General features: G+C 43.0%; 2 protein-coding genes and 1 non-coding gene across 11 annotated transcripts; 2 read left to right on the top strand and 1 right to left on the bottom strand.

Annotated features, from left to right (window-relative positions):
* The first annotated feature begins 3,524 nt into the window (after positions 1–3,524).
* On the top strand, positions 3,525–4,332 carry LOC114487946 (autophagy-related protein 13-like). The gene is given in 1 exon segment (XM_055091374.1): positions 3,525–4,332. A coding segment is annotated over 1 exon segment (789 nt). The 5' UTR covers positions 3,525–3,543.
* A 29-nt stretch (positions 4,333–4,361) lies between these two features.
* LOC102992551 (autophagy-related protein 13) lies at positions 4,362–27,798 on the top strand. Of its 9 annotated transcripts, none has more exons than XM_028501391.2 (17): positions 4,363–4,463; positions 5,435–5,515; positions 5,906–6,025; positions 10,591–10,637; positions 11,919–12,059; positions 15,293–15,333; positions 16,306–16,402; positions 16,708–16,806; positions 17,606–17,699; positions 20,395–20,493; positions 21,245–21,355; positions 21,749–21,888; positions 23,736–23,850; positions 24,402–24,479; positions 24,694–24,768; positions 25,529–25,657; positions 27,480–27,798. In XM_028501391.2, the coding sequence occupies exons 1-17, from the start codon at positions 4,395–4,397 to the stop codon at positions 27,555–27,557; spliced, it is 1,614 nt and encodes a 537-aa protein (XP_028357192.1). In that variant the 5' UTR covers positions 4,363–4,394; the 3' UTR covers positions 27,558–27,798. The 9 variants fall into 9 exon arrangements, with proteins under 9 accessions (XP_054947594.1, XP_028357194.1, XP_023988922.1 ...); XM_028501390.2 differs by having other exon boundaries at positions 24,652–24,768; XM_055091621.1 differs by lacking the exon at positions 27,480–27,798 and adding an exon at positions 25,917–26,963 and having other exon boundaries at positions 24,652–24,768.
* TRNAG-CCC (transfer RNA glycine (anticodon CCC)) lies at positions 6,971–7,043 on the bottom strand. The gene has a single exon. It is a non-coding gene; the product is annotated as a tRNA-Gly (tRNA).
* Positions 27,799–27,805: the final 7 nt, after the last annotated feature.

The raw sequence follows: 27,805 nt of genomic DNA, 5'->3' as shown, positions 1-27,805 counted from the left end.
ACAACTACTGAAGCCCGCATGCCCTAGAGCCTGTACTCCGCAACAAGAGAAGCCAGCGCAATGAGGAGCACACGCACCACGAGGAAGAGCAGCCCCCGCTCACCGCAACTAGAGAAAGCCCGTGCGCAGCATCGAAGACCCAATGCAGCCAAAAAAAAAAAAAAAAAAGAATATAATAGCTAAAAGCAGGAAACAACCCAAATGTTTATCAACAGTTTAATTTATAAATTGTGGCATATTCATAAAATGGAGTGCTACATAACAATGAAAAAGAATAAAGTGCTACATGCAGCATTATAAATGAATCTTACAGACATAATGTTGAATAAAGGAAGGTACACAACAGAAGAGTTAATACTATTTGATTCCATTTATAAGAAATTCAAAACAAACAAAACTAATCTATGGTGATAGGGGTCAGAATCATGGTTACTTTTTGGTGGTTTTAGTGACCAAGGGAACACAAAGCCACCTTCTGGATTATTGGAAATGTACTATAACTCGATCTGGGTTGTCATTGTATGAGTGTTTACATACAAAACGTTTATCGAGCTGTACACCTAAGATTTGTGCATTTCACTGCGTGTAAGTTATACCTCAATAGAGAACAATGTTTGTTTTTTTAACTTGTATTCATTATTTCCTGTTTTAACTCTTTCCTTAAAAACTAGCTCTCCCTCTGGCTTTCTTGATTTTTTGTTAACTGAAAGCCCATTAAACTTTTTGCACTCAGTCCTTAAATCCTGTTAGCTCTTCCTTTAAAATACCTCCCATCGGGCTTCCCTGGTGGCGCAGTGGTTGAGAATCTGCCTGCCGATGCAGGGGACACGGGTTCGTTCCCCGTCCGGGAAGATCCCACATGCCGCGGAGCGGCTGGGCCCGTGAGCCATGGCCGCTGAGCCTGTGCGTCCGGAGCCTGTGCTCCGCAACGGGAGAGGCCAGAACGGTGAGAGGCCCGCGTACCAAAAAAAAACAAACCTCCCATCCATACTATTTCCAAATCATGTCTGTATCTGTATTAGAGTTTTAGCCTTGACCACAAGCCTGAATTATTGCCAAGGACCTAACTGGTTTCCCTGCTTTCCATACTCAAAACTATTCTACAATATGCCAGCAAAGCTATCATGTAAAGCACCATTTGGATTGTGTTGCTTCCTCTCCTCAAAAGCCTTGAGGGTGCTCCCATTTCTGGCCTATTAGACACAGGTCAGTCTCTAGCACTGTATTTAAGACTCTCATGATCTGGCCCCAGCCAGCCATACACAACCGCTGGAAAATTGGCATACTTAATAGTTCCAAACCCATTTTGCTCTCTGTGGCTTATACGCCTTTGTTCATGCTCTTCTCTCCGTAAATGCTTTCTTCCTCATACCAGCCCCTTCTCAAAACATTTTAACCTGGGGGTTTATGATGTACTTCGTGAAACTCATGAACTCCCTGAGTATACCCAAAGTTTCTATATTTGTGCATTTTTTTGGAGAAAGGGCTTGTCATGTCATTGGATTCTCAAAAGGGGTCCAAAACCCACCCCCACCCCTACCCCACTCCCGCCCAAAGTTAAATTGATTTACTGGCCCTTTGAAGGAATGTTAACTCACTTTATGTTTTAATAAAGTTTTTGTCTTATTAACACTTAGTCTTCAATATGTTGGGTAATAAAACATTTTTAATAGGTAAGTAATATAAGTTTTTTAATATATAAGTTATACTTAAAAGCTCAAAGTTTCAGATTCAGCTAAAATGGCTTGTCTCATCTATTTTTAAGGTCTATAGATTTAGCTCTTTGTGTGGAATTTATTTTGCTCAAAAGATAGTATGTATTTTTCACTTTGGTGTCTTTAGTCAGGGAGGAAATTTTTTTTACCTCCTACGTGACTATTCATACAGTTAGTAGACAATACCATCTCTGTATGCTTTGTTGTAGCAATCCCTTTTAAAAGATATTAGTCACATTTTTCAACACTTTTTTTTTTCTTCCTGTTTTAGATTCTTATAGGCAATGGAAACTGATCTCAATTCCCAGGACAGAAAGGACCTGGACAAATTCATTAAGTTTTTTGCCCTCAAGGTACTATATCCATTCTCTTGAGCCTAGAACTGTTAGAAATAACTTCCGTGCTTCTCCCTTTTTGGAAATATAGCATAACAGCTTGCAGCTTGCCCATTTTAAGGAATACTTCTGTCTGTTGTAAACCAAACTGTGAAATTTGGGGGCGGTACTGGGGGTGTAACTAAAAAGTAGCTTCCAATTTTCCTCAGCTACTTGTTCAAAAAAAATTTTTTTTTGCAAGCCTGTTTGCAGAAATGTCAAACTTATTATGCCAGGTTATTGGCACAGTATGTTCCCTTGGGGTGGGAACAAAGACTGCAGACTGGAATGGGCAGCAGTTTGGGCATCTTTCCGTAAGCATCAACTACCTCTGAAATGTCTCACTTTCGCTGAGCCTGTGCGTCCGGAGCCTGTGCTCCGCAACGGGAGAGGCCAGAATGGTGAGAGGCCCGCGTACCAAAAAAAAACAAACCTCCCATCCATACTATTTCCAAATCATGTCTGTATCTGTATTAGAGTTTTAGCCTTGACCACAAGCCTGAATTATTGCCAAGGACCTAACTGGTTTCCCTGCTTTCCATACTCAAAACTATTCTACAATATGCCAGCAAAGCTATCATGTAAAGCACCATTTGGATTGTGTTGCTTCCTCTCCTCAAAAGCCTTGAGGGTGCTCCCATTTCTGGCCTATTAGACACAGGTCAGTCTCTAGCACTGTATTTAAGACTCTCATGATCTGGCCCCAGCCAGCCATACACAACCGCTGGAAAATTGGCATACTTAATAGTTCCAAACCCATTTTGCTCTCTGTGGCTTATACGCCTTTGTTCATGCTCTTCTCTCCGTAAATGCTTTCTTCCTCATACCAGCCCCTTCTCAAAACATTTTAACCTGGGGGTTTATGATGTACTTCGTGAAACTCATGAACTCCCTGAGTATACCCAAAGTTTCTATATTTGTGCATTTTTTTGGAGAAAGGGCTTGTCATGTCATTGGATTCTCAAAAGGGGTCCAAAACCCACCCCCACCCCTACCCCACTCCCGCCCAAAGTTAAATTGATTTACTGGCCCTTTGAAGGAATGTTAACTCACTTTATGTTTTAATAAAGTTTTTGTCTTATTAACACTTAGTCTTCAATATGTTGGGTAATAAAACATTTTTAATAGGTAAGTAATATAAGTTTTTTAATATATAAGTTATACTTAAAAGCTCAAAGTTTCAGATTCAGCTAAAATGGCTTGTCTCATCTATTTTTAAGGTCTATAGATTTAGCTCTTTGTGTGGAATTTATTTTGCTCAAAAGATAGTATGTATTTTTCACTTTGGTGTCTTTAGTCAGGGAGGAAATTTTTTTTACCTCCTACGTGACTATTCATACAGTTAGTAGACAATACCATCTCTGTATGCTTTGTTGTAGCAATCCCTTTTAAAAGATATTAGTCACATTTTTCAACACTTTTTTTTTTCTTCCTGTTTTAGATTCTTATAGGCAATGGAAACTGATCTCAATTCCCAGGACAGAAAGGACCTGGACAAATTCATTAAGTTTTTTGCCCTCAAGACTGTCTAAGTGATTGTCCAGGCTCGACTGGGCGAGAAGATTTGTACTCGTTCATCTTCTTCCCCAACGGGTTCAGACTGGTTCAATTTAGCAATCAAAGACATCCCAGAGGTTACACATGAAGCAAAGAAGGCGCTGGCAGGGCAGCTGCCTGCCATCGGGAGGTCTATGTGTGTGGAGATCTCACTCAAGACTTCTGAGGGAGATTCCATGGAGCTAGAAATCTGGTGTCTGGAAATGAATGAAAAGTGTGATAAAGAAATCAAAGTTTCCTATGCCGTGTACAACAGACTGCCGTTGCTACTGAAGTCTCTCCTTGCTATAACTAGGGTGACACCAGCTTACAGACTCTCCAGGAAACAAGGGCATGAATATGTCATATTGTATAGAATATATTTTGGGGAAGTTCAGCTGAATGGCTTAGGAGAAGGTTTCCAGACAGTTCGTATTGGGACAGTGGGTACCCCTGTGGGCACCATCACTCTTTCTTGTGCTTACAGAATTAACTTGGCATTCATGTCCACCAGGCACTTTGAGAGGACCCCACCTATCATGGGGATTATTATTGATCACTTTGTGGACCGTCCCTATCCCAGCTCCTCACCCATGCATCCCTGCAATTACGGAACCGCTGGTGAGGACATTGGAGTAACATATCCTTCTGTGGAAGATTCTCAAGAAGTGTGTACCACCTCTTTTTCCACCTCCCCTCCCTTTTAAAAGATATTAGTCACATTTTTCAACACTTTTTTTTTTCTTCCTGTTTTAGATTCTTATAGGCAATGGAAACTGATCTCAATTCCCAGGACAGAAAGGACCTGGACAAATTCATTAAGTTTTTTGCCCTCAAGGTACTATATCCATTCTCTTGAGCCTAGAACTGTTAGAAATAACTTCCGTGCTTCTCCCTTTTTGGAAATATAGCATAACAGCTTGCAGCTTGCCCATTTTAAGGAATACTTCTGTCTGTTGTAAACCAAACTGTGAAATTTGGGGGCGGTACTGGGGGTGTAACTAAAAAGTAGCTTCCAATTTTCCTCAGCTACTTGTTCAAAAAAAATTTTTTTTTGCAAGCCTGTTTGCAGAAATGTCAAACTTATTATGCCAGGTTATTGGCACAGTATGTTCCCTTGGGGTGGGAACAAAGACTGCAGACTGGAATGGGCAGCAGTTTGGGCATCTTTCCGTAAGCATCAACTACCTCTGAAATGTCTCACTTTCACTTATTGTTCCCTTCTGGGTAAATGAAGAATTAAAACTGAATTTTAAATGCTTTAGAAGACATATTTTCCTAAATCTAAAAATCATTTCCACCTCTCTCACTCCTTCCTCTCAACCATTGCTATGTAAGAATAATCCATGCAGTAGATTCTGGTTGTAAAATTAGTTGGAAGACTTTTGCCATATGGGCCAAGTCATATGAATAATTGTGGAATCCTTGGTTTAAATCAACTATGATTACATAAGTGTATGGCAGTGAATATTTAAACCTATGGTTGGACTTGTTTTTCTATGAAAGTCAGAGCCACCATGTGCAACTTTCCTTCTGCCATGTGAGAATATTATAGATTACAAGCCTCAAACTGTAATTTCTCTAATTGGTTGACACTGTGCCCTCAAGAATATTTACCGTATTCTTTTTGTGCCATGTTTTTTTCCTACCTGTTCTTGAAGGTTTTAAATCCTACCCTTTCCTGCAGTGTAGTTATGATCATTGGCATCTTTTTAATCCTGCATTGGGAGGGTTTTAACCCTGATTAGGAGCCAAATCAATTTGTTATAACTTTTCATCTTTGATTTTTTGTTTGTTTGCTTTTTTTAGACTGTCCAAGTGATTGTCCAGGCTCGACTGGGCGAGAAGATTTGTACTCGTTCATCTTCTTCCCCAACGGGTTCAGACTGGGTAAAATTCCAATTCTTTGTTAAGGGATATGCTATGGTGTTTGTCACAAGGAATCACGGTGTAGTAATAAATAATGCTATTTCTAGTATTACTAAATCATAACATTAAAATACCTAATTCCATTTGATCCATTCACTTGGAAAGTATGTTCTTCATCAGTGTTAGTCTGATGTATTTGTTTTTTGGCTTTCCGCTGTGATAGGTGAAAAGCTTTTTCAACTTGAGTTTTGGGGCTTTGATGCAAGATATCTTACGGGGAAGGGAGAAGTAAATCAATGTCCTTAATCAGTCAAGAGCAATGCTTGCTTTACTCAGCATCCAATCTTACTTCTTTATGTTTCCATAATGTTCCTTGTGAGTGTTTAACACAAAGTTCCTTTTGTGTTCTAGTTCAATTTAGCAATCAAAGACATCCCAGAGGTTACACATGAAGCAAAGAAGGCGCTGGCAGGGCAGCTGCCTGCCATCGGGAGGTCTATGTGTGTGGAGATCTCACTCAAGACTTCTGAGGTAAGGTTATGGCCAGAAGGGTGTCTTTTTTTTTTTTTTTAACTTTATATTTTATATTGGAGTATAGCTGATTAACAATGTTGTGATAGTTTCAGGTGCACAGCAAAGGGACTCAGCCATACATATACATGTATCCATTCTCCCCCAAGCTCCCCTCCCATCCAGGCTCCCCCTTAACATTGAGCAGAGTTCCCTGTGCTATACAGTAGGTACTTGTTGGTTCTCCATTTTAATATAGCAGTGTGTACTGTCGATCCCAAACTCCCTAACTATCCCTTCCCCCCATCCTTCCCCCCCGGTAACCATAAGTTCATTCTCTAAGTCTGTGAGTCTGTTTCTGTTTTGTAAATAAGTTCATTTGTATATTTCTTTTTAGATTCTGCATATAAGGGATATCACAGGATATTTCTCTTTCTCTTTCTGACTTACTTCACTCAGTATGACAGTCTCTAGGTCCATCCATGTTGCTGCAAATGGCATTATTTCATTCTTTTTAATTGCTGAGTAATATTCCATTGTATATATGTAGCACATCTTCTTTATCTGTTCCTCTGTCCTTGGACATTTAGGTTGCTTCCATGTCTTGGCTACTGTAAACAGTGCTGCAAAGAACATTCGGGTACATATATCCTTTCGGACCATGTTTTTCTCTGGATATATGCCCGGGAGTGGGATTGCAGGGTCATATGGTAGCTCTATTTTTAGTTTTTTAAGGAACATCCATGCTGTTCTCCATAGTGGCTGTACCAATTTACATTCCCACCAACAGTGTAGGAGGGTTCCCTTCTCTCCACCAGGACGGTGTCTTAACTAGGCACTCAAAGCTCTTCACACTTTGGTTCCAACTCAGCCTTTTGTTTTTTTTAAACACTTATTTATTTGTTTGTGTTGGGTCTTAGTTGTGGCATGCGGGATCATTTTTTAGTTGTGGCATGTGGGATCTAGTTCCCTGACCAGGGATCGAACCTGGGCCTGCTGCATTGGGAGTGCAGAGTCTTAGCCACTGGACCATCAGGGAAGTGCCCCAACTCAGCCTTATTCCTGCTTCTTCCCTCTCTGATCACCTCATCATTCTCTAAGGAGGTTGTGGTTTTTGTACTTATTTTTCCAACAACTTGGAATAGACTCTTCACCCTGATCTTCATATATATCATCTATATGTGATATGTTTCTACTCATCCTTCAAGACTTATTATATGCCCTAGAGCAGGGGTCCCCAACCCCTGGGCCGCACAGCAGGAGGTGAGCAGTGGGCGAGCGAGTGAAGCTCCATCTGCCGCTCCCCATCGCTGTCATTAACGTGTGAACCGTCGCTCGCATACACTGCCTTGAACTATCCCCCTCATCATGCGCATTACCTCCTGAACCATCATCATCCACACCACCCTCCCCACCGTGGAAAAATTGTCTTCCATGAAACCAGTCCCTGGTGTCAAAAAGGTTGGGGACCGCTGCTCTAGAGGATCTCCCTTTCTAAACCCTGTTTAGATTTCCTGTGTGTTTTCTTTACATTTGTTTCCAGAGTATAACTTGCTATATTGTGGGGGTTTTTTAACGTGTTTTTGTTCACCTTATTCCATGCTAGGATTGAGGCAAATATTCTTTCTTTCATGTTTATTAATCTATATCCACTACAGGATTGTGAGGCTGCATGGTATAATAAAAGGCAAATGAGTTTGGAGCTATACAGACCCAAATTCAGATCCTAGCTGAGCAACTTTGGCCAAATTACTTAACCCCACCTCCACTAACACCACCAAAGTAACATGACACTTCACAGTCTTGCAGAGCTATAATATTTCCTCATTTCATTCTTATTTGTAAATTACCTAACATAACATATGGTAGGTGAGCATTACATGTTCCTGTTCATACTATCCTTTTTTTGTGTGTGTGTGGCTGCATCGGGTCTAGTTGCAGCACTTGGGATCTTCATTGTGGCATGTGGGATCTTTCGTTGCAGTGCGCGGGCTTCTCTCTAGTTGAGGCACATGGGCTTAGTTATTCTGCGGCATATGGGATCTTAGTTCCCTGACCAGGGATTGAACCCACATCCGCTGCATTAGAAGGCAGATTCTTAACCACTGGGCCACCAGGGAAGTCCCTGCACTTTTATTCTTGAGGTCAGCAGCTTTGCCACATCTTATTTATCTGTGTAGTTCTTCAGTTCTTTTTGAGGGACTTCCCTGGTGGCGCAGTGGTTAAGAATCCGCCTGCCAATGCAGGGGACACAGGTTCGAGCCCTGGTCCAGGAAGATCCCACATGCCACAGAGCAACTAAGCCTGTGCACCACAACTACTGAGCCTGCACTCTAGAGCCTGCGAGCCACAACTACTGAAGCCCGTGCACCCTAGAGCCCGTGTGCTGCAACCACTGAGCCCACGCGCCGCAACTACCGGCCTGCATGCTGCAACTGCTGAAGCCCGTGTGACTAGAGCCTGTGCTCTGCAACAAGATAAGCCACCGGAATGAGAAGCCTGCGCACTGCAGCGAAGGGTAGTCCCTGCTCGCCACAACTAGAGAAAGTCCATGCACAGCAACGAAGACCCAACACAGCCAAAAATAAATAAAATTAAAAAAAAAAATTCTTTTTGAAATGAGGCAGGATATAAATAAATAATCATCTCTCTGTGTGGCACAGTGCCTGGGATGGCACACAGTAGGTTCTCAATTTTGTTGAACGAATGATGTCAGTACTTATTCCATGGCAACCTTAAGCACCAAATAAAACAAAACTTCGTATTTTTCTTTATTGAATTACCAATTTATACTGTAGATTATTTTTCTTAGCGATCCATAGGGAGTCCAAAAGGAATTCCTGGAAGAAATCTTTCCTCTCTCAGGCATCTGTGTAATCCTATTCTAAACTGTTGTGATTATCCTAGAGAAACCACACTAATTTATCTTGGATACTTCCTACTGTCCAGTCATCCCTTGATTTTTTTGGAGGGGGGGGGTGAATTCAAAATTCATCATGTCATTTAGAGATGACACTGTGATGAAAAGGATATATATTAAGAATACATATTTAAATTTGATCTAGAACAAGTAAAAATTCTCTACTCCACAAACTAACCCGAGTTTATCCCCAAACCTAAAAGAATGGCCCTCTTACAGCTGATTCGTAAAAAGATTACTTGTGTTCAAAAGTATGTGACTATCCATCTCACTAAATGACACACAGGAGTGTTACAGGGTTAAGGGATTCTGGCTTTGGTCTTTTCTTTTTCTTTCCCACCCACTAGACTAAGTCTGTTCAGAGTAACACATAGAGAGACTGAACAGTTTGGCTAAAGACATCAAATAGCTAAAAAGACTTTTAAGTGAGGAGCTTGTTAAGATATTTAACTGTGGGTGTCACCTAAAAATATCCTCTATAGAATTGGAGGGAAAGGCTCTCTCCATCATTTGAAGTGTTGGCCTTTCTGAAGAGCAATTTGGACATACATAGCAAAAGTCTTAGAAGCATGAATATTCTTTGATCCAACAATTCTAATTCTGGAAATTTACCTTAAGAAATAATTCAGGATGCATACAGAATTTTAGTCTCAAGTCTGTTTATCACAGTGTTGTTTGTAGTAGTGAAAATTTAGAAACAAGCTGTATGTCCAACTATGGGGGTACTGATTGGATAAAATAATTGTCATATGTTGGAATACTATGCAGCCATTAAAAATAATGTAGGGCTTCCCTGGTGGCGCAGTGGTTGAGGGTCCACTGGCCGATGCAGGGGACACGGGTTCGTGCCCTGGTCCGGGAAGATCCCACATGCCGCGGAGCGACTGGGCCCATGAGCTATGGCCGCTGAGCCTGCGCATCTGGAGCCTGTGCTCCGCAATGGGAGAGGCCACAGCAGTGAGAGGCCCGCGTACTGCAAAAAAATATATATATAATAATGTAGAATTTTTAAATTTGTTTATTTATTTAATTTTTGGCTGTGTTGGGTCTTCATTGCTGTGTGTGGGCTTTCTCTAGTTGTGGCAAGTGGGTGCTACTCTTCGTTGCGGTATGTGGGCTTCTCACTGCGGTGGCTTCTCTTGTTGCGGAGCCTGGGCTCTAGGTGCGTGGGCTTCAGTAGTTGTGGCTCGCAGACTCTAGAGTGCAGGCGCAGTAGTTGTGGCTCACCGGCTTAGTTGCTCCGCGGCATGTGGGAGCTTCCCGGACCAGGGCTCGAATCCGTGTCCCCTGCATTGGCAGGCGGATTCTTAACCACTGCGCCACGAGGGAAGTCCCCTAGAGTTTTTAATTATAAGGAAAATTCCATGTTGTATTTATTGATAAAAAAGTGATAGGGGCTTAGACTGCGTGCAGCAACAAAGACCCAATGCAGCCAAAAAATTAATAAATGAATAAATAAATTTTTTTTAAAAAGTGATAAAAATAGTATATATAGTATGATCTCACTTTTATTTAGAAGAATCACTGATTGGATTATAAATTGATGTCTTTTCTTTTTGCTTATTTATACTTTCTAATATTTTTAGAGTGACTGTATAGTGCTTTATAATAAGGAAAAAGAAGATTAAAAAAACCCTGAAATATCTTTTAATTGTTCCATCTACAGGGAGATTCCATGGAGCTAGAAATCTGGTGTCTGGAAATGAATGAAAAGTAAGTGGTCTGTCTTAGGGTCCTTTGTTGTGGTAGCTGAGGATAAAGTGCACGACATCATGTGAAAAGCAGGGCTTTGTACCAGTCATGGAGAGGGTTCTGACCACTTAACAGAGCCAATAGGTCTTTGCTACAGTTTGCTTCATGCTTGGCTTCCAGCCCAGGCACAGAGATGACCTTCAGAGGGAGTGTCAGTCCAGAGAGACTCAGACACCACTGGGAGAGGAGCAGAGAGAAAGCTGAAAAAGGATTTGTTGTTTTCCCAGAGTACAGATGGTTCTCTGATTAAATCCCTTGAGCTCTTGTAACATGACTACTCTGTTTTGTCTGTTTTCTGTGTGGCAGACATCCAATAAGATTTCCCCTCACTACTCCTTTAGACATGCTGTGTTGGTCACGGATTAGAAATGCATGTTATTTTCCCCCTCCATTTTCTTCTTTCAGGGCAGATTAGCTTACTTCCTGCCCAAAGCTTTAGTTTTCAAGAAGAATATATAGGAAAATTGAGGAAATAGCAACACATCAGAAGAAAAATCTTATTAATAAGTATGAGTGGTATGGGCATTATTTTTCTTTCTTAAATAGAAAGCAACTGCCAGGTTATTGTCCAAAATTTTAGTACCAAACACCTCTCCAGATTTCCTGTTAGATGTATAGAGGTAAACTGCTCGTAAGATAGTACATTGAAATTGTTTGCACCTTTAGTAATATAATTGCAATATTGAATTACTGTTTTTAAGGGTGTTGCTTTATTTCTTAGAAAGATAACTGCTTCAAAGCTAGAAAAAAAAAATATTGGATACCTTTTGCTGCCCACCTGCCTTTGTCTAGTGCATGAGAAAGTGAAACTTTGGCTAACTTCAACAATCTGTTGATAAGCTGACAAAGAACTCTAACTACAACGTTAGTTCAGAACATGTTTTAATAATAAATTTAATCTTATACAGTTCCAGCACTTAATTTGTGACTATCTCTGTTGACTGTAATACTCTGTGAAAGGTTATTTAGACTGCAAGTCAGATTATATTCTATCAGAATTGATGAATAATGCTAACAGATTTTTTTTTAGATTTTTTAAATTGAAGTATAGTTGATATTCAAGGTTGTATTAGTTTCTAGTGTACAGCAAAGTGATTCAATTTTATATATATATATTCTAATGCTAACAAATTAATCTCAGTAGCTAGATGGAACATAGCTAACATCTCTATTCATTGCATTTCTGTTCTTTGTTTTTCATTAGTGGAGTAGGAGAATGCTGATAGTGTCTTTGCTCCTCAGGTGTGATAAAGAAATCAAAGTTTCCTATGCCGTGTACAACAGACTGTCGTTGCTACTGAAGTCTCTCCTTGCTATAACTAGGGTGACACCAGCTTACAGACTCTCCAGGAAACAAGGGCATGAATATGTCATATTGTATAGGTAAGCAGCTTGCCTTCATGATTCACTCATCGGCCTCATCATTTTGCACATTGTCTGACCAGCATTCAGGTATTCCATGATTAGTTTTTAGGCAGACGTTTGGATAGTTGATGCTGTAGCTTTACTATGATTGTCTATCTAGTCTCCCTTCTGAACCTCAGCTTTTTGCAAAGCAACCAAGTTCGTTATTCTTTTGTTTGTACACAGTCATGACTCCTGTAGAATGGATTTTGAAGTCGTACTGATATATATCTCATTGCTGGAAAAGGAAGTTAAGACTTTGAAAAACAGGCTATCCTGGGAAGACTCCACAATGTTCTGTATTCCAGAGTTAGATTGAAACTTTTTGTGTAACAAACTGCTAATTCAGTGTGTTTTTAATTAGTTGTCTGTGGATATAGAGAACCGGTTAACAGTTCTTTGAGTATTTTCCTTGTAGTATTTCACATCAACATATATTTGCGTGCTTTTTTGAGGCAAGCATTGTGGTAGGCCCAAGGAAGAACTATACAGAGGCCCAGCCGTACTGGTGTTTCTAATCTAATGGGGGAAATGGTTTGGTACATAGTCACAGTAAAAAGCAGGATTTGCATAGCAGTGTCAGGAAAAAAAGTGCTGTGAAAACACAGGAAGAAAAAGTTTGTTCTGGGTGGGAGAATCAAGACAGGCTTCATGGAAGAAGTAGCATTCCAGCTAGACCTTGAGGCAGAGAAAATTTCATCTGTTGGAAGTGAGGGAGCATGATCATTCCAGGTGGGGTGTACAGCAGATGGCAAGGAACAGAAATGGGGGGCAGAAATGAGCTGTACTCAGATTGTCGAATGGACCAGAGCGGTGGTGAGGAGGATGTGTAGCGAAGTGTGAGAGCAGAGCGTGGAAAGTCAAGGGTTCCTAAATCATCCAAGACTCTGTTTCATATTAGTGATGAGCCATGGGTTTTAGCCTTTGGCTTACATGTATAGAGCTGATCTTTATTTATTTTAATCAAGTAATTTATTTATTTATTTATTTATTTTCGCCTGCCTTGGGTCTTTGTTGCTGCGCGCGGGCTTTCTCTTGTTGCAGCGAGCAGGGGCTACCCTTTGTTGCGGTGCATGGGCTTCTCATTGTGGTGGCTTCTCTTGTTGCGGAGCACGGACTCAAGGCACGCGGGCTTCAGTACACGTGGCACACAGGCTCAGTAGTTGTGGCTCACGGGCTCTAGAGTGCAGGCTCAGTAGTTGTGGCATATGGGCTTAGTTGCTCTGTGGCGTGTGGCATTTTCCCGGACCAGGGCTTGAACCCGTGTTCCCTGCATTGGCAGGCGGATTCTTAACCACTGTGCCACCAGGGAAGTCCCTAGAGCTGATCTTTAGAAGAATTAGTATAGCAGGATGGAAGGACCAAGGATTAGAGACTTAACTAGTTCTGTTGAAATAATCCAGAAACCCTACCTATATTTATTTTTCCAAGTCTTTAATACATTTTTGTTGTCTTCCCAGGTTTCAGGATGAGTATTCCATTTGAAGATTACTAGACTTTTATTTAGATATAATAGATTCCTTTCTAACTCTTATTTCCCATTTACGTATGCTAAGTTTCCTTCATTTTGGTTCTTCTGTAAGTAGCCACGTTACACTACTAGTCATCAGCTTAGTTAACTAGAACTCCTAGTCCTTTTCATACCTGTGTTTCAAGTCTTCATTGTATCTCTGGAGTAATACAGTATTTATTGCTCACTGATTGCTTATCATTTAGGATTGCTTTTTGGATACAAATAGCTGTAGCTTAAACCATAGAGAAGTACATTATATCAGAGGTAGATTTAGCTCTTTTTTTTCTATTTTTTTCTATTTTTTTTCTTTTTGTACTATTGGTAACAGGTTAACAGTATAGCCTTAGACCGTTAAACAATAGTCTTGTCTTGGTTTTTTGTTTGTTTGTTTTGCTGTACTATCATTTTTTCCCCTGTAGATCTGACAATTTCACTGTAAAACTACATTGTTATAAAAAATCATTCTGAATTTGTTGTTCATCAAGACTGCATTAAAGTTTTATTGTGTACTATCTGTGAAGATTCTTCAACTTGCTTAGCACCTGAGTGGCATAAAGAATATAGCCAAGAAAAAGTGGAACATAATCAGATTATTTAAAGCGCTGTACCAATATTCAGATGAGTAGTGAGCTGATGGTCAGCTTTTTGTCAGAGGGTACCTAGCAAAATCTCCTTTGGCAACAGTTTATTAACATCATTCGTGTATTACTTTATGGCAGGAGTCATCAAACTATGGTCAGCAGACCATTTGCTTGTTTTTATTTTTTAATATATTTTAAAAATTTAGGTATTTATTTTTCTTTTTTGGCTACATCGGGTCTTAGTTGCGGCATGTGGGATCTTCGTTGAGGCATGTGGGATCTTTCATTGCGACGCGCGGGCTCTTCGTTGTGGCACATGGGCTTCTCTCTAGTTGTGGCATGCAGGTTTTCTCTCTCTAGTTGTGGTGCACAGGCTCCAGAGCGCGTGGGCTCTGTAGTTTGGGGCACACAGGCTGTCTAGTTGAGGCACGTGAGCTTAGAAGTTGTGGCGCACAGGCTTAGTTGCCCCACGGCATGTGGGATCTTAGTTCCCCAACCAGGTATCGAACCCGCATCCCCTGCATTAGAAGGCAGATTCTTTACCACTGGACCACCAGGGAAGTCCCTTGTTTTTATAAATAAGATTATCTTACAACATAGCCACTCCATTCGTTTACCTATTATCAATGGTTACTTTTGCAGTATAGCAGCAAATCTGAGTAGTTGCTACAGACTATGTGGCCCACAGCATAAAATATTTACTAACTGATCCTTTTTTTTTCTTTTAATTATTTAATTAATTAATTTTTGGCTGCGTTGGGTCTTCGTTGCTGTGCACCAGCTTTCTCTAGTTGTGGTGAGCAGGGGGCTATTCTTCGTTGTGGTGCGTGGGCTTAGTTGCTCCGCGACATGTGGGATCTTCCCGACCAGGGCTCAAACCCGTGTCCCCTGCATTGGCAGGCGGATTCTTAACCACTGCGCCACCAGGGAAGTCCCTACTCTCCTAATTTCTTAAACAGTCCTTTAATCAAGTGGTAGCAATATTGCACCAATAGGAGAGATGTTCATGCAGATAAGAAAAGAAGGGTTGGTTTTGTTTATTTTGTTTCTCGGTGTTTGGTATGTAGGCCCTTAGAATAAAGAATCGGGTAACATTTTTTTGTTTTGCTTCCCTACAGAATATATTTTGGGGAAGTTCAGCTGAATGGCTTAGGAGAAGGTATGTATCAAGGTTGAAAAACATTTGTAGTATTGTTAAGAGCTCTCCTGACTTCAGAGATATGCTTGCATGCTGCCTGTAATAATACGTAGCTTGTGATTTTAGTATGAGTGATACAAGTAAGGAAAAGACAGGTAGTTGGTCCAAAGAGCCACCAGGGAATGACTGAATAGTTTTCCCCAAAGTTCCAGTAACTCAGTATTCTTTCTTACTCTTTATACCAGCGGTTCCCAGCCTTTTGGCACCAGGGACCGGTTTTGTGGAAGACAGTTTTTCCACGGAAGTGGGGGGTGATACTAGTGATGGGGAGTGGCAGATGAAGCTTCAGTCGCTTGCCTGCCACTTACCTCCTGCTCTGTGGCCCGGTCTCCCAGGGGCTGGGGACCCCTGCTTTATACAACTGTCTGTTTTCCTAATTTTCTACAGTGAGCATGTTAAATGTCTCTGATGAGCATCAACAATTTTGAAAAATTGGAAATGAAACCAAGAAAACCAGGAAAGCTTTGCTGTAACACTCCGACTCTTTTCTGTATTTAGTTCTGGGGTGGCAACTTGGGTGGGAGTGCATTTACTTCATAAATTGAGGTGTTTGTGTGAGAAACTCCCTGTGCCCCTTTGCTGTCTTAGTAGCACATCTGGACAGGGTTGGTTAGGACTTGTTTAAGCTTCAGGACTAATAATTATTTTACCTCTTTGAAGGTAGTTTTATCTGGAAATACAGTGCTGTTTCCCCTGGCCATGTTAGGTCACTATAGAATAAATGAAAAAATATATATATATATAGAATAAATGGAAAAATATATATATATACACACACATAACACATATATATGAAACTGAGGCTGCTGCACTCAGGGTGCTAAGTGGGTAATGCCAGAGATTGTACAACAGGCTAAGTGGTTCAGGGAAAGACAGACTGCGGGTACTGTAAGTATTCTCTCGAAAAACCTAATTACTTATCTCTTTTCCTAGGTTTCCAGACAGTTCGTGTTGGGACAGTGGGTACCCCTGTGGGCACCATCACTCTTTCTTGTGCTTACAGAATTAACTTGGCATTCATGTCCACCAGGTGAGGAAAGAGCCTTGGAATCCAATAGAACTCTTCTAAAGATATTAAAGTTGTTTTCCTCCAAACCCTGTGGCTAAGCCTGCAATTCAGCTTCTCCATTGCTGAACTGAGAGAACCCTTTTTCCAGATTGGAGAATCTCAGTGTCCCAGAGCCAATGTAGAATTGGTGGTTTATATTTAGGGATGTAGTAGTTAAGGCTCTGTGGTTCCTGCCAATAGATAAGAGGCGAGGGGCTCTCTGAGGACTTCAGGGGGACTTGACAAGGCATTCTAACAAATACGGCAATCTGCTTACTGCATTACAGGCACTTTGAGAGGACCCCACCTATCATGGGGATTATTATTGATCACTTTGTGGACCGTCCCTATCCCAGCTCCTCACCCATGCATCCCTGCAATTACAGGTGAGGAATGTGAAAAACACTTTCCGAAACTGCAGCTAGGCAGAAGCATCCATCTTGCACAGGTCCATAGAGCACCTTTATCAGCACTCACTGATAGGCAGGGGGCACTGATGGAGACACCATGTGGAGGGAAATGGAGTGGCCAGCTTTCATTCTTGCTGCTGCCTATAGGGTATACCAAGACTTAGGGTGTACCAAGTCTCAGAAAATTCTTGGATATTTTGGATCTTGACAGTAGTGATTTGATTTGATTTTACTTCGAGACTGTGAGAGTGGCAGTAATTTGTAGAATGTCCTTTGCAAATTAAATGGTTTTCAGGTCACCATTGGCTGGCACAATGCAGTTTCGTACATCAGAATCAAATATCTCCAGACCTAGATCCCAGATAACAGAATTTTCTAGAGATTGGAATAGATTTGTATCAGGAGAGATACTGCCTTTCTCTAAAGGACACATGAAGTTGGATAGGTTTTGTCTTTGGAGTCTAGACTTTTGTTTCACTGCATTCTCTATTGCTGATAATTCTTGGTCACAACACTGGCCCGGCTTAAGAAAATCCTCTCAAGTGATATGTCAGGTAAAATGTTTGGATTAAAAAAAAAGCCATTGTCAACTTCTAGATGCTGCTTTCTGGAAATGTTTGAAATTATCAAGGATTCAACATACCTCTCTTGCCATTAGGAACTCTGCTTGAAACAGTTCATGTCACAACTTGCATCTGTATCTAACCTCTCTTTGTATCCTTTCTGAAATTGATTGCCGTCAGTCAGTTCATGATTTCTTTTCCACTCACCATAGAACCGCTGGTGAGGACACTGGAGTAACATATCCTTCTGTGGAAGATTCTCAAGAAGTGTGTACCACCTCTTTTTCCACCTCCCCTCCATCCCAGGTAAGGGGAAACAGGATCTGGGGTGGCAGTAGTTATTTGGTACATATATGGGCCTTATGAAATGGTGTCAGAATTTAGATACAATCTCTTTTGGTGGTGATGGTGATTATTTCAAGGAGGTTATTTTGAGAGGTGAGGGAGAGCCTTCTTATCCAGCTGGTAATATTGCAGTGTTTCTAGTCTGTAATCATTCTTAACCTGCAAGATTACATGTAACCTTTACCTTCCTGGGGACATCTGAAAATTCCCTAGAAAATCAGTCACAGAAAATCAGAAATGTGTTCTGGTACCAGAGAGGTACTCTAACCTAAACTTGTTAATTTGGTAGCTACTTCTTCTTTGAAGTGGTAAATATGGTTCCTCATAATGGAAGGAGCACAAAAGGAGCCAACGATAATTTAGCATAAAATGCCAGTAAGACACCAGCTGTGCAGTTTTTCTTAATAGTTACACAGATATCTGCCTATCTGCATTCCCTCTCTGAACATTTTTAACCATTAACTTTTCCACTCGAGTCCATCTTCAGTGTCAAATCCAGTTTCAATAAAACACAGTCTCCAAACAATGTGAGAACTTCTCACAAAGAAGTGTTGTATGATGTATATGGTACTGAGACTGCTTCAGATAAGGAATCATTTTTGCCAGCTGTCTGACTTTCAGGGGCACATTTCTTCCCTTCCACCCCAAGTCTTCATCTTCTACCCATTGCCTGCCCATCATCTCTATTATTTCCCTCCTCTTCGCTTTCATATTAGATGGTTCTAGACATCAGTCAGTTCTACTTTCCTTGAAACTAGCCCCAGATTATCCCTTTTCATTATCTGACTTGGGGGACCCAACAAATTAATTAGCTATCCATACATTTTTATTTTCTCTGTTTTCTTAATTAAGAAAAAAATTTAATTTATTATATCCTGGGTTGATAGGTACTGGATTAAAATTATAGTTCTAATTTGTTTTAAAAGCAGAAGTTAAGCACAAAAGCTAACTGGTGTGTGAAGCACTTTACAAAATCCATAGATCACTATTATTTCTGTTGTCCCAGTTTAGAGTTAAAGAGATTCTTGTTGTAAACTTACCTAGACAGTTTGGTTTGGGGGTGTGGAAATTGTTTTTTCCCTCCACCTATTAATATATGTAGGCATGGATGTCACCATTGCTCTGGGAGGAGGTAGCTTCTGGTACACTTGCTGACATGGAACAATCCTGACCAAAAAAGGGGGGGAAAGCCCACTTTCTTACTAGTGCACATTAGTGAGTAGATTGTTTTTTAAGATCATCAAAGTGTGAATATGTCATTTAATGTTCATTAAACAGTTTTGTTTTACAAGTGATAAATTCATAAACAGTATATAAACTTGGGAGATATGAGGGATGGTGAGTCTGAGCCTTAACAAATCAGTTTGTCTTTTTCTCTGATACAGTGGAAATTCGACCTGACCCCAAAAGTAAAGGGAAGTTAAGTAGTTTCTGTACCTGATGTTTGCAGAAAATTTTGTTAACCTGTGTAAGGAGAGTCTATATTTTTCAGGCTATCAGTTGTATCTTCTTACAGTTTAAAAGTAGATCACATCAAGATCTCATCAATGCTGAGCACCCTATGGGTGAGCCTTGTCACTTCTCCCTGAGTACCTGTAATCAAGACTGGTACAGTTTGGTGCAGAAATACTCATTTAGAACCTTGATGGTAGAACAGAGAGAGAAAAATCATATGCCATCTGGCTTCCTTGTTCCTGTAAATATTGAAATAGTTTCTTCCTTGGTTTTTAACCTAGGGAATTGCATAATTGTTCAACAACTTCTATTTGAGCTTTTGCTAGAATCCAGCAAATACATGTTAATGAGCTGGGGTTTTTTTCCCCCCAACAAAATAAGGATCATTGTGTCATTTGGGCACAGAGTTGAGTCAAGAAATAGTTGTGACCCTGAACCGGCTACTGTGACTTAAGGTCCTACCTCCATTTCTAGGCGTTAATTAGCTAATTGGTGAGACTTAAAGATGGAACAGCAAGACCCAAAACAATCATCATACCCATAATTAGCTTTGAAATCATGAGTTTTGAAAATGCCCCAGCTTTTACTCCATGAAGTTCTCCTACACCGTCAGGGACTGTAAGAGCGTGCACACACACACCCTGATGCCTACACCTGCACACCCCCACTCATCTTCCCTGAGATGATGTAGGAAAGTTTGCAGCTGGGTATCTGAGCATTTTAAAGTTCCAGCCAACAAACGTCAGCTGTTTAAACCTGAGCCTGCAGATCCTGAGTCCCCAGAAAAAGGCTTTCAGTCTAACATCTTAACCTCAGTGTCCTCATTCCTGCTTAGCACACCTTGTGTCTGTTCTCAGGACCTTCCTATTGGAAGCTGTTCTCTAACATCCACCCTCTTTTGACTAAAGACAGACTAATGCTTGGTTCAGGTTTCGCCAAGTCATAGCAGCTCAACTCAGCTTTGTTTTCCACCTGCTCATCAGGGAGAGCACCAGGGATAAACATCTCTTCTTCACATCCTTCCAAGCGGTCCTTTGCCAAAGGCAGTCATGCAGCTCTCTCCTTGCTTCCCTCCTGACTTCATTGTACATTTCAGCCTCTATTGCAACTGCCCTTTCCAGAGTTTTTTTCACTTCTTTCTCAAGTCCCTTTTCTTTTTTCTTCTCTTGTTTCTCCTGTCTCTGTGTGTATCTGTGCACAGTGTGTGTTTACTGTCACAAAGGCACATTTTCAGACCCCTACTCCTGTGGTGACGGACACTCTGAGGGTCCCCATGGCAGGACTGGCCTTTTCCCATCAAGTGAGTCCATACTGGGAAGAAGGGGGTATATATAATCAGGCGGTATCTTTTTATTTGAAAACTGTAAATAAAGTATAGCTATTTAAATATCCCCAGGTTTTCTGTGGGTTATTTTGAGGCATGGTAATTGATTTTTAACAGTATACAGCCATAGCACAGCAGCCCAAAATAGAATTTGTCATTTGCCCCTCCTCCTACCATTGATGTGAAAAATACATGGAGTTGTTTATATCTTTTTTTTCCAAATAAACCATCCAAGAATGGTTTTCTTTCTTTTTCAATATAAATAGAAACCCTCCCAAACCCAGTGGTGATGGAGGGTGTGATTAGAGAAGACTGCTTCTGTTTCAAAGGGACCTCAAGGTCAAAGGAGAAAATAGAATGACCTGGGAAAAACTGATGACTTTGGCTCCGAGTTCTGCCCAGGCTTGTGCTCCACAGATCTACCGGGGTGGAAACTGAAACAGTTAGTTGAGCCCCTGGGAAAAGGGGGCGCAAGGAACTCACTTGAGGCTTTTGGAAGGCACAGAGCTGGGAATCTCAATCCCACTGCAAACAAGTTTGCTTTCTTATTTACAGAGTAATGGCCTGGTCTGTCTTTAACTCTTACATCAGGCCCCCCGCACCGTGAGGATGTGGGCTGGGATCCATTCCTTACCTCTCTGCCGATCTTGATCATTAGGCATACTCTAGGATTGCCTATTTTTTCCTCCTCCTTTCCTCTGCTCTTCTTTGTTTTTCTCTTGCTTAGCTCTCAAGCTCTCGCCTTTCCTGTCAGCCTGCTGCCCTGGGCGTTGGATCAGCTGACCTGGCTTGTCCAGCAGTGTTTGCTGCTGGCTTAAACACCACACACCCTTACCAGGTATCTTTAAAGATGGGGAGGACACTAGGGGTTCCTACGCTGCCTCCCCTGCCCTGACACATTTGAAGGGCCTCTTGAGACACCAGTGTTCAAAGCTCTTCTGTAGCTTTGGAGGACTAAGATGATTCTGAGCAGGGACCTTTTAGACTTCAAAAAGGAAAGAAGAGTTTCCCAAGTGTTTTCTCCCTGTCTTTCCCTCTGTAGTCATTTCCATGCATGTCTTCCATTAACTGAGCCCCAGAGAGGATAAAGATTTCCAAGGTTTCCTGCCCACTTGGTGGCAGCATTGGTGATGGAAAAGCTGGAAAGCAGATACCATCATGCTAGGCCGTGAGTTTCCCCTTCTACCTGACACGGCCATGATTCGCTGTATTTTTCCATTTTTCCCCAAAGCTCATGGTTCCCGGGAAGGAAGGTGGGGTACCCCTTGCTCCCAACCAGCCTGCCCACGGTGCCCAGGCTGGTGACCAGGAGAGACTGGCAACCTACACCCCTTCTGATGGGGCCCACTGTGCTGCCACCCCTTCCAGCAGGTGAGTTCACGTCTTGGCTCTGCTGCTCTTCGGAGCAGCCAGGGACCTGTCCTCCCCGGCACATGTGCTTATTTGGTATCAGTAAAGAGTAGCTTTCAGCATTGGCTCAGGCTTGGCCTTTGAGGGAAAAACATGGAATCCTTAAAATTCTCAGTAAGAATCGTACATTGCAGCTGATATGTGAGGAAGCTCTCGCTGGGCACTGCTGCTAACAGCGAGCATCAGGCTTGGTGCTTCTCACCCTCGTGCAGTGAAGGTGTTTTTCAGATGTTTCTCTCTTACCCCAGGATCGACTCCCTTGGCATCCTCAGTGTTTTCTGAGACCAGAACGGGGCGTCGTTAACCATAACCCTGACGTCGGGAGTCACAGTGTGTCTGTGGTGGTAGTTAGGATTGAATTTCTTTTTCTACTACGTTAGTGCCTCGTGGAGATCCTTTAGAAACAACTATTTTCCCTCACTAAAATTAAAAAAGAAAAAAATCTTTGTCTTATCTGATTGCAGAAGTGATACAGTCTGTAAAATTCAGAATTTGAAGACATTGATTAGGTGGAAATAAAAGTCCTTATAATCCCACCCTGCAAAAATCACCACGGTTACCTCCTGTTAAAAGACGAGAGGATCTCAGAAGGGTTAAGCAATTTGCCTAAGAGAGCATTTAGCTCGCAAAATGGCCAGACACAAGCCTAGCTCCTTGGATTGCAAAGCCTGGGCTCTCTCTTTCCATTACACTTGGAGTTCTGTGGGAAGCTGGGCCTGTCCTGACCTGCCCTTCCCTCCCTTAACTGGAAGGCCCCAGAGATGATGACGTTGATTGCCCCACCACATCTTAAACGAACTTTCAGCTAATAGAAATTCCTGGGGTTTTTTTTTTTCCATTCCCACAGTGGAGATGGAGGAGGGAGAGATTGTTTGGGAAGATCTTTCTGTGCCATCCATCAGGAAAAGTAATTACTTTCATTCCTGGCTCCCCAAACTTCCATCCTCTTATCCCTCCTCCTGTCAGAGAATCAAACGAGGATCCTCTTGGTCATTTTACACTCTCGTTTTCTGAGCCTTGATTCCTGGGGTATGACTGGGAGTAACTTAAGACAGAGGACCCTGTATAGGGGGTTCTTAAATGCTGGTCCTCCCTGCTGGCTCTAGAGGCCACTTGAACTGCATAGTTCTCCCCATCTTGAGCCCCTGCTTTGAGGCTTTCCCATCCCCTGCTGCTTGTAGGGCTATGACTACTAGTCTGGCAGCGACAGTATGGGCCCCTGTTTCTGCTGCCTGGAGTCCCCCATCTTCCAGGACTCAGCCTCAGTCTAGAGGGAGTGGGAGCAGCCAAGTTGAATGTGTTGTTGAAACATCTTGCTGAACAGAGGGATGACTGGGGGCAGAGAGAAGGGAGGAAACATGGTATAGAGCTTTAGATAACAAAACAAAACAAGACAGGAAAAATCTAAAATCTTGAGGATGGCTTTGTAATTAGATTAATATTAAAATTAGCTGCTTATGAGAGCCGCTTGCCTATATGTATGATTGCTAGATGCACGGTGATTGATGCTTAGCATTGGTATTACAGATTAAATTTTATGTAAGCTCTACACAATTGTAACACCAAGTTTCATTAACATATGCATAATTTTTAGCTTTTCCAGGAAGTGCAGTCCTCTGCTCTCAACTCAAAAGGGAGGGTGACAGTGGCAGCCGCCAGACCTCATATTGCCATTTCCCACATGTGTGAGCTGGTGGGGGGCAACTCCTGCCCTAGGCTGCAGCCTCACAAGATGGTGGATTTATGGGGAACCAAGTAGGCTCTGCTATGGTTTGAGAATGAGAACCAACATTACCTTTCTCCTCCAGTGAGGATACTGAAGCTGTGTCAAACAGCAGTGAGGGACGGGCCTCCCCCCATGATGTCTTGGAGACCATCTTTGTCCGCAAAGTGGGGGCTTTTGTCAACAAACCCATCAACCAGGTGATTTTTGTGCCTCTGCAGCTGTGAGAATGTGTGAGCCCTTAGAGTGAGGTCTTACCTGGGATCTGTGGAACCACTGAAATCGCATGTGAAATTGTGTGTGTGTGTGTGAATTTTTTGTGAAGAGGGTTAATAAGCTGTCACATCCCTCCAGAAAAGTTAACTATTGCTCTGTGATCACATAGGAGAGGAGACCACGCCATTAGGTACAGACACGTTACACTGAAGTGTCATTGCCTCAGCCTAACTTGAAATAGGAAGTTCCTCCTCAGCTCTGCCAGTGAAAAGCAGTTGTTACTGAATTACTGTGGCTCCAGCTTCCAAAGCTGAATTCCCAGAGTCCTGGGGAGCCCTCACCCCCGTTGATGCTGTGGGCATGCATTGGGAGGCATGGGAGGTTGGAGAGGTCTCCAACAAGACAGGAACCTGAGGGATGGCATGGTCAGCTGAGGTGTGCAAACGTGATGGACCCCCAGGCTTCTGGTGGGCTCTAAGGAAGCAGGCAAACTTGGGGAAGGGGGACACTAATACTTTCTCCCATGTCTCTTCAGGTGACCCTGACCAGTTTGGACATACCCTTTGCCATGTTTGCTCCCAAGAATTTGGAGCTGGAGGATGTGGATCCCATGGTGAGTCCACCATTGACTGAAGTTTGCAGTGAGATGGTGCCGTAGTCGTCGTCCTTCCTGGGCGAGTCAAATCATTCACTATTCCTCCACAGACCATTAGCCATGCTCCTTGGCTTTTGGTTTATAGCCAGTGCCCAGAACCAGCCCCTACCTCTGCCTTATTCTGAAACAGGTGAATCCTCCAGATTCCCCAGAGACTACATCTCCTCTTCAGGGCAGCCTGCACTCTGATGGCTCCAGTGGGGGCAGCAGTGGCAATACCCAGGACGACTTTGTCATGATCGACTTCGTAAGTTGCCGTCATCTTCCTTGACCTTTGCTGCTTCAGGGGCAATAAACCTGGAAGCACCTGTTGCACTTGAACAGGACTTCGGGGATCAGATGGGTCGGTATAGGCAGAGGGAATGGGTGCTGGCTGTGCATCTTATGTGGGGAACCTGCCCTTACACCCTGCTTGGGGAGGCATTTGGAGGACCATCAGCAGTAAGGCATTTTGTGCCATGTCTTTGATTGAAATTCCACCTGAAATGGGATTTTCCAGTGGTAACTGCATAGGTCCTATTCATGAATGGATAGCCCCCCACCCTCTTTTTTAATATTTTAATGTTTGGCTGCATCGGGTCTTAGTTGTGTCACGTGAGGTCTTTCGTTGCAGCACGCGGGCTTTTCTCTAGTTGTGGCGCGTGGGCTTAGCTGCCCCGTGGCATGTGGGATCTTAGTTCCCCCACCAGAGATCAAACCCACGTCCCTTGCATTGGAAGGCAGATTCTTAACCACTGGACCACCAGGGAAGTCCCTGGATAGCCCTTTTCCAAGGAGAGGAGTGTGAAGGAAGGGGACAAAAACCTAACCAGGGGAGAGGGATGTCATCACCAGGCTTAATTCAGCTGCCCAGAAGAGAAAGGTGTAAAGATTTCTCTAAGATAAGCCTGGAGGAGACTCTTCTTTGCTAATTACTGGAAGGAAAGAGGGTTGTTGATAGCTTACCCCCTCTGATTTTCCTCTGTGGTCCAAGGCAAGCTAAACTTGAGTCTGTCTTGTTTTTTAAGAAACCAGCTTTTTCTAAAGACGACATTCTTCCGATGGACTTGGGGACCTTCTATCGTGAATTTCAGAACCCCCCTCAGCTGAGCAGCCTCTCCATAGATATCGGGGCACAGTCCATGGCTGAGGACTTGGTATGGAAACCCCTTCCCCCACCCCACCTCATCCTCTGGCCTCGTTTCCTCCTTCTATGGTCATTCCTGCTCCACATGCCTGGAAATTTCTTCCTGTTACTCCTCCACGCCCACACCTCCCATCTTCCCTGTAACAGGACAGAGACTTTTAGACCATTACCTTCCTGGAATCACACTTGAGATTTGCATTGTGCCTGGCAGTCATTATCTCAAATTTGCTTGCGCTCATTTCCTCCTTTTCTCTGCACTCTTGTCACAGCATTTCTCACACTCTCCTGTGTTTGGTGCCTGATGTCTTCTACTTGCTGATGCCACTAAGCCAGGCTGCTCCAACAGCTCTTGCCATCAGCTGTTAAGCTTGCCAGGCGGATGACAATGGTACAGGGCAGAAGAAGCAGAAGGTCCCCAGTATTGGTGTTCTTGCCCTTTCCTCGGAGAGCTCGTTCCCTGGTTCTCGTGTTGAGCCAGGTGTCCTGATACTGACTGTAATGACCACATCTCCGCTTAGGGTATTTCCTATTTCCTGTCTCTGAAGGGCAGAGGAGTGCCCTGCACAGCTGCAAACTCAGGGTGCCCCATGCCACAAGATGTCAGGAGGGTCCCTCTGCCTGAGGTGGGAATATCACCTCCTATGTCGAAATCAGAGGAATGGCTCTAGGAATAGGAATCTAGGTTTAGCTGCCCTTGATTTGCTTTAATCAGAAAAGCATGCTCAGTAATAATAATACAGCAATAATGTCATTATTATTAACATTTATTGAAGCTTTCTAGGTGCCAAGCATTTTTTAAGTGCTTTACATGAATCTTCAACGACCCTAAGAGGTAGGTTTTCTTATTATCCCAGTTTACATATGAGAAAAACGACACTGGGAGCAAATAACTTGCTGGTGGTTACACTGAGCTGGCAAAACAAGCTTTGACCCCTAAGAGTCTGGCTTCTGATTTTAGGCTTTTAACCATTGGCTCCCTGGCCTCTCATTTGAAGTTTGCTTGGAAGGAACCGGAGTCCAAAGGCTCAACATGAGGCTGCAGCCAGTGCTGGCTGGTTGCCCCAGCCTCCCAAACCCACCCGGGCATCTGGCCTGTCTGGGCTGCTTTGTAAGTCCTGTGGCACCAAGTATCTCGTGCCTGTCAGGAAGTCTTCTGTGATGGCTGCACTCTTCAAATGCAAATTCATCAGTGGAGACAGACCACCTGATTAGGACCAAATTTTAATTAATGGTTGATACCTGAGGGCAGTTAAACTTAAGTCCTCATGGTTCTGTTTTTTTGTTTTCATTGTTCTCTCTCAACCCCCTCTAACCCATCCCCTTCTCGGCTGATGTAGCAGATTCCTACGCCCCACCATAGACCTGCCAGGTCAGAATCTCTTGGGAGTATATGGCTGGGACTGCCTTGTTCATGTGCCCCCAGGGGATTCTGATGCCTGCCCAGTGCAGGCTGTGAAGAAATCATCTGTACACGTTCTGAATTTGTAGGGCTCTAAACCTACTGTGTTATTCTAATGTCAGTCTCATCTGTTCCAAAGATACTTCACGTTGAATTTCTCTGTGTCATCCCGTTGTTGGCATGGTCCTTTTCCATCTCATTATGTGTGTGGCCGGCTTGGATTCCCTAGGCTGTTCTGTCCACCTCCCCAGCCCCCACTAACCCCTGCTGGGCAAAGGCCCACTGGCCAGTGCCTGCTCAGTTGCTCGGCACTTTGCTCTCCAACCCAGCACCGCTGAGCCGGACTCTTTGCTGTGCTCCCTTCAGCCCAGGGTGACAGCCGGCTTCAAGGCCCTACCTGAATAAGCAGCTCTTCTCTCCCCTCCCGGTACAGGACTCACTACCAGAGAAGCTGGCTGTGCACGAGAAGAATGTCCGAGAATTTGATGCCTTTGTAGAAACCCTGCAGTAAAAGTTGGTGTCCTCGAGTACCAGCAGCATCCCCTTTTTGTGGTCCCAGGAGACAGAGAGCCTCCCACTCTTCAGCTGCTCCCATCCCTTGTCCCGCTTCAAGCCAGGTGGAGGGGAGGCTGGTTCCCCCACGGGGACCCGGAAGTCCCTGCTCTTGCACTCCTGGAGACTCACGGCAGCAGTGAAGGCCAGTGATAGCATTTGAGAGGACTCACCCTCTGACCTCCCTCTGCAGGGCCCTCTGCTTAT

The sequence above is a fragment of the Physeter macrocephalus genome, chromosome 16, assembly GCF_002837175.3.
Source record: "Physeter macrocephalus isolate SW-GA chromosome 16, ASM283717v5, whole genome shotgun sequence".
Taxonomy (NCBI): Eukaryota; Metazoa; Chordata; class Mammalia; order Artiodactyla; family Physeteridae; genus Physeter; species Physeter macrocephalus.
This window is presented reverse-complemented; position numbering and strand designations above follow the sequence as displayed.